Source organism: Bubalus bubalis, chromosome 16 (assembly GCF_019923935.1).
Source record: "Bubalus bubalis isolate 160015118507 breed Murrah chromosome 16, NDDB_SH_1, whole genome shotgun sequence".
Classification (NCBI taxonomy): domain Eukaryota; kingdom Metazoa; phylum Chordata; class Mammalia; order Artiodactyla; family Bovidae; genus Bubalus; species Bubalus bubalis.
The window spans coordinates 7,589,785-7,595,976 of record NC_059172.1 but is presented as its reverse complement, the minus strand read 5'-3'; the positions used below and the strand labels follow the sequence as shown (position 1 = coordinate 7,595,976).

The window sequence follows — 6,192 nt, the reverse complement described above, 5'->3', positions numbered from 1 at the left end:
ACCTAGGGAAGGGCCTCCGGCATACACCCCGACTCCTCTACCCAAGGCCCCAGGAAGGTGAGACAGACAGGCAGCAGGAACGGGAAGCATCCTTTATTGTGTGTCCGCCAGCAGGAGGCCCCTAGGCATAGTACTGCAGGTTGGCCTTCTTCTTGGCTTGTACCTCCAGGATGCCCTCCATGTAGTCCTCGTGGGTGAGCTCCGTGGCGCCTCTGCGCAGCGCGATCATGCCCTGCGCCCAGACAGATGGACAGGCTCTGGGTTCCTCCTCACGCCCCAGCTCCCCAGATAGGCTCTCGGGTCCCTCCCCACGCCCCAGCCCCCAGGACAGACACACAGGCTCTGGGTCCCTCCCCACGCCCCAGTCCTCAGACAGAGACACAGGCTCTCAGGTCCCTCCCTATGCCCCAGCCCCCAGACAGAGAGACACAGGCTCTCAGGTCCCTCCCCACGCCCCAGAACAGACAGGCTCTGAGTCCCTCCCCATGCCCCAGCCCCCAGACAGGCTCTGAGTCCCTCCCCATGCCCCAGCCCCCAGACAGACAGGCTCTGAGTCCCTCCCCATGCCCCAGCCCCCAGACAGACAGGCTCTGAGTCCCTCCCCATGCCCCAGCCCCCAGACAGACAGGCTCTGGGTCCCTCCCCACACCCCAGAACAGACAGGCTCTCTGGCCCCTCCCCACGCCCTGGTCCAGCTCCCGGAGGCCTCCAACTTCTCAGCCCCTCCCTCAGCCGCCTCCACCAGCCTGAGCAGGGAGGTGGTGTGAAGCACCCACCCTCTGCAGCCCCCACTCACCGCCTCCACACACACCGCCTTGCACTGGGCCCCGTTGAAGTCATCTGTACAGCGGGCCAGTTCCTCGTAGTTCACGTCAGGACTGTGGGGAGGTGGGGCGAGACTCAGTGACTGAGGGGAGGGGCCAGGAAGAGTAGCTGTCCCCCACACGCTCCCTCAGGCAGTGAGGTCGACTCGCCCGGATCACAGGCGAGTCCCTTCCCCACCGGGCCTCGTCCCTCCGTCCCTCTGCACAGGGCAGGGGGGAGGCGGGAGGCAGGGAGGTCAGAGTACGTTAGACCAAGTCATTTCTGGTGTCTCCAGCCTTTGAGATGCACCTGGACCCCAGGATCCAGTCTGGGGGGAGCAGAAGGTTGTGCAGACAGAAGACAGCCATCTGTCTGTCTCAGGCGGGCGGGCCCTGCACCGGCACAGCGCTGTGGCGACTCGCCTCCTGCGCCAAGCACTGCACTGGACATTATCACAACCCCGGGAGGTTGCAGCCCTCACCCCCAAGTCCCAGGAAGAAAACCAAGGCTTATGCCACCTGCAGACGGTCACACAGATCTGAACCAGGTCTGCCTGGCCCCTGGCAGCGTTCCCCTGGGCCAGGCTGGGCTGTGTTCATCTGCTGGGGCAGGGGAGGCCAGGAAACGGCCCGGGCCGGCACGCCTGCCGATCCCGGGGCAGGGGGTGTGTGTGCAGGTGAACGCTAAGGTCCCAGGCCCCAGTAAGGTTCTGTGTCAGGTCAGGCACCTGGGAGAAAGGGAGGCTGCTGCGGGAACAGTGCTGTGTGAACGGGAGGTGGAGGGAGAGGGGAAGCCCAGGGAGGCTCAGTACGAAGAGGACTGGGACGGCTCTGCTGCCCCTGAGGTCTCAGCGCCTCGCTTGTGACTTTATGCACCTGACGTTCATCTTCCGGGAGTGGATCTGCATGATTCTGGCCCGGGCCTCCTCGTTGGGCATGGGGAACTCGATCTTGCGGTCCAGGCGGCCTGAGCGGAGCAGGGCGGGATCCAGGATGTCCACTCTGTTGGTGGCTGCGATGACCTGAGAAGGAGACGCGGCCGCTTGCATGAGGGGGGAGCTTCCGAGACAGGCGACAGGCACGGCCACGACAGGCAAGGAGGCGGCCCGGGTCAGGTGAGACGGCACCGGATATTCAAGACCGCCTCTAACTCGAGCTGCGCCAGAGAGACAACAGAAGATGCCTGACCTCTCAGCGCCCCTTCTTCCCCTGTGAAGACAACACCCACCTTCACTTGGGTGTTGGGCTGGAAGCCGTCCAGCTGGTTTAGCAGCTCCAGCATTGTCCTCTGCACCTCCCGGTCCCCGGCCTTCTCACTGTCGAAGCTGGGCCCCGAAGGAGACACTGGTGAGGCCACAGCTCGGGGGGCGCCCTCCCCTGTTCCTCCAGAAGCCCAACCTAACCCATCCCGGGGCGGAGAGGAGTCCTGCTCAGCCTGGGGGCCCCCAGCCCAGGGACAGCACAGAAATGGTGTCAGAGGTGAGAGGTCCTGGGCTCAGGTGCTGAACTGAGGACAGAACAGTGAGCAAAACCCGCTGCCTGGCCTGTGCCCCCAATGAAGGTGCCATCACAAACTGAACTAAAACTCAGAAGAAATAGAGAGATCTGGCCCAGACTTGGCATGGAACAGGGGGCCCAGGCAGCTGTCCCCGAGGAAATATCCCTCAGGCTGAGATCTGAAGACTGAAAACACATCACTGGGCAACCGACCAGCAGAGATCAGGGGAAAAGGAAAAGCACATTCCAGAAAGAAAAGAGCAGGTGGCAAATCTCTGCCAACGAGCGGGCCTGCAAACCGAGGGGCCGCCTGGAGGAAGCCCGGGGGTGGGGGGGGCGGGGAGGTGAGGGCAGGGACGGGGTGAGGCTGGAGGGGAGCTGGGGCACCAACACAGGGCCCCGCAGGCCGTGGCAAGCCCAGCGTTTATGCTACGGAACAGTGGGAAGGCCGGAAGGGGAAAGCAGGCTCTGTCTGCATGAGGAGCTGGCGGAGCCGGTCAGTGAAATTTGGAGAGGAACCTGCTGGCAACTGGGAGGAGAAAGGATGGTGGGGAAAAGAAATGAAGCAGGGAGGCTAGTCAGAAGAGCACTAAGAAGTCCAAGCACATGGAGAGCGCCGCCAGCATCCCAGGGCGAGCAGGCAGCAGGGTGGAAGAGCAGGGTTCCAGACCCAACCTGGTGGGACCCCGCACCCCTCACCGCTTGGTGCCAATGGCGTCCAGCTCATCTATGAAGATGATGGACGGCGCTTTCTCCTTGGCCAGCGCAAAGGCGTCCCGGACTAGCTTGGCACCGTCCCCGATGAACATCTGCACCAGCTGGGGGCCGGCCAGCTTCAGGAAGGTGGCCTGGGGTGGGGGGTGACAGAATCAGGCCAAAGGCGCAACAAGAGGCCCCTTCGATTCAAGCCCACCCAGCCGAGTCTCAGCTCCCACCCATCTCCCCCCATCCTTCCCAAGGCACTCACCTTGGTCTGCGCAGCACAGGCCCGGGCCAGCAGGGTCTTCCCCGTACCTGGAGGCCCATACATCAGCACGCCCTTTGGGGGCTGGATCCCTAAGTTCTCAAACTTCTCCTTGTGGTTCATTGGCAGGACAATGGCCTCCACTAGCTGCCAGGAAGAAGACCTGGGTGAGGACAGTGAACCCTGTGGGCTCCCACAGCCTAACCCTCTCTGTAGCGCCCCACTCAACTCAGGGTCACCGCCATCTCCTTGCCCCACATCCAGAGGACACAGAACGCTCACTGCCACCAAGGCTGCCGGTGGACTCCCAGAACAGCAGGACAGGGCAGAAGGACGGGTTAAGAACAGGAGCCTGAGCTCCGGTCCTGGCTCTGGCCTTAACCATCTGAGATCCCAAGCAAGCCATTCAGACCCTCCAGAGCTCAGTCTTCTAAACTGTTCCATGGCCTCTTCCCTGCCTCCCTAGAGTGTTGCAAGGATAAGAGGCATGGGAGGAAAAGTGCTCTGGTCACTGAAGCAGAGAGACACAAAAGGCTGGTGAGGTGCCGGGCTTCCCTCACCTCCTGAATCTGCTTATCCAGGCCCCCAATGTCACTGTACTGCTCCGTGGGCCTCTCGTCCACCTCCATGGCCTTCACCCGCGAGTCGTACTCGGTGGGCAGGGTCTCCAGGATCAGATAGGAGTCTTTGTTCACACCCTGGGGACACAGCATGGAAACCTCAGCTCTGTCCCAGCTCAAGGTCTACCTAATTGACTGGGGGACAGGTGTCCGTAGAGTGAAAGGAGAGCCACAGGACCGGGCAACACAAGAATCAAAGGGCAGGCAGCTCCGCAAACGTTCAGGACCCACAGTGACCCGGGCCGGGGCCAGGGGCTCGGCTCAGCAGTGGGAGAAACCTTGCTGGAAAAGGCCCGCCTGGGCTCAGGGACACCACTCACCACCAAGTCTCCCGGCTTCAGCTTTTCGGCATCCACCAAGCCAATCACAGGCAGGAAGTAGGTCTGCAGAAGGATTCCAGGTGCAGCCTCAGTCACTGCCCTCAGGTAGGCTCCCGAGTCCTGTCCCACACCCCCCTCTCATCCTCTGCAGCTCCTCCTGCTGCGCCAGCCTCACCTGCCGTGTAGAGGTTTTGATCACTGCGCACTTGCCCTTCCTTTGGGAGTCTAGATCAATGTTTGCACCATCTTCCTCTTGGTCGTTAGGATCAACATCTAGAAGCTGGGAAAGGAAGAAGCTCAGATTTGCTCAGCCCCCCTGTACTCTGCAGAGCCCAGCACTTCTGGGGCCTAGACAACCTCAGCACTCCCAGGGCTCGCCATCCCTACCTCACTCCTCAGCCTACCCCCGAGCCCAGCAAAGGTACGGTTAATAAATCAGATTAGCGTGATCTCTGCTCAGAGCTCATCTACCCACCCCGAGGAAAAATACCCAGTAGAAAAAGAAACACGCAGCTTCCGATGCCTTTTCAGGCCTGTATATTCCCCTAAAAACTTACAGCGGGGAGGAGAACCTAAGGGGTTTAGATCCTACATGCAATTTAGGCCTCAAAAGGCCCACCCACTCTTTCCCCAACGGCAGGCTGTCTCCAAGCCCCACTGACCCCTCTTCCCCTCCACATACACACACACCTCGATGACGTTGGAGACCAGGTACGGCAGCGTCTTGTTCACTTTGATTTTCTCGCTGTTCTCTTTGATCTTGTCCTTCATGGCCTGGAGTTCGTGGGTGACTCGCAACACTTCGCTCTTCATGATCTGGGATGAGGGTGAATGGAAGGAAACATTCAGCCTTACCTCAGCTTATCCGAGGGCCACTTAATTGGAGCACCTTATCCAGGCGGCCGGAGGAACCCTCCTGTACCCCTTCACTCAGCTCGAAGGCTCTCTGAATGCTCAGCCTGACTGTGTCCACAACCAGCAAAGGTCGAAACAGGAGGCCTGTCGGGAGACCTCCAGGGGAAGCAGTTGTAGTAAAGGGAAAAGAGCCAGACTTTGAGTTGAGCAAACACGGGTTTCAGGTTCTGCCTTTCGTTACAGGCTCCATACCTCACCACAGTAAAACACAAAACAAAACAACAACAACAACAAAAACCCTCTTTAGCCTCAGTTTGCTCATCTGTAAAATGGGGGTTTCTTAAAAGACAGACTCTCAAGAGGAATACTGAAAGGCCTGGGAACGGCAGTCAGACCATTCCTTCTCTCAGGCCTGGTCTCCCACCACCCTGGCCCTCTCCCCCTCCCTTTTAAAACTTCGTTTTATTTCTCTTTTTCTGGTCTGAGGAGGAAACCGCGGTCCCCACACCTCTCCGAGGGAGGCTGGGGACGACGTGAGAGCACCAGGGCCTGCCCTGTGTGTGGGGACGCGGGCAGGGAGAGGGGGCTTCACTGCCCACCTTGATTTCACTGTCCAGCAGCCGTGTGCGCTGGATGATCTCTTCTGTGGACATCTTGAGAACTTCCTCCCCGATTCCATCTTGCTGTGAAAAAAACAATTTTTCCCCCCTTAAACTCAAGGCAGTTCACTCAGCACTGTGAGTTAGCCATCTCTGCCTCAATTGACCCACTATGCGCCAAAAAACCCAGAATGCAGCCGCGACCGCATGCCAAGCGGCCCCAATCCCGGGACCGGGCTCGGCCTTGACCCCGCAGCCACCGCCTCCCCTCCCGCCAGCGGGGTCTCCCCGCGGCCCGAGCTCCAGAACCGCCCGCGCGCACCTCCGCTTCGTCCCACACAGTCGCCATCTTCTCCTGCCGAGTCACTGGACTCTCGAGTTTCGGCAGCAGATTCACCATTCGGAGGAGCAGCCTGAAGATTACACCGGGCGGCAGCCGCAGGGAGAGATCAATATTACCTCCCTTTACGTCTGCTCTTGACTAGTGAGACTCCGTCAATAAGTCCTGACTCGTGAAAAAAATTAGCTTGGGCC

The 6,192-nt window shown here is 60.1% G+C and overlaps 1 protein-coding gene across 2 annotated transcripts; it reads right to left on the bottom strand.

The window, feature by feature from the left end:
* Positions 1–77: 77 nt before the first annotated feature.
* On the bottom strand, positions 78–6,192 carry PSMC3 (proteasome 26S subunit, ATPase 3). 2 transcript variants are annotated; one of them, XM_006057366.4, is made up of 12 exons: positions 5,981–6,181; positions 5,659–5,742; positions 4,895–5,020; positions 4,380–4,484; positions 4,205–4,267; positions 3,825–3,962; positions 3,268–3,411; positions 3,000–3,148; positions 2,032–2,128; positions 1,680–1,825; positions 797–878; positions 78–232 (listed from the first exon to the last, which is right to left on the bottom strand). In XM_006057366.4, exons 1-12 carry the CDS (start codon positions 6,056–6,058, stop codon positions 122–124), a joined length of 1,323 nt encoding a protein of 440 aa, XP_006057428.1. In that variant the 5' UTR covers positions 6,059–6,181; the 3' UTR covers positions 78–121. The 2 variants fall into 2 exon arrangements, with proteins under 2 accessions (XP_006057428.1, XP_025121863.1); XM_025266078.3 differs by lacking the exon at positions 3,825–3,962 and having other exon boundaries at positions 5,981–6,192.

What these genes read in the sequence shown, in the direction of transcription:
- PSMC3 (XM_006057366.4), bottom strand. Translation starts at nt 6,058, where the DNA reads ATGGTGAATCTGCTGCCGAAACTCGAGAGTCCAGTGACTCGGCAGGAG. An exon ending in TGAAGCCGGGAGACTTGGTG is followed by an intron (nt 3,963 to 4,204) that starts GTGAGTGGTGTC and finishes CTGTGTCCCCAG; the next exon opens with GGTGTGAACAAAGACTCCTA. An exon ending in GACGCCATTGGCACCAAGCG is followed by an intron (nt 2,129 to 2,999) that starts GTGAGGGGTGCG and finishes TTCGGGGCCCAG; the next exon opens with CTTCGACAGTGAGAAGGCCG.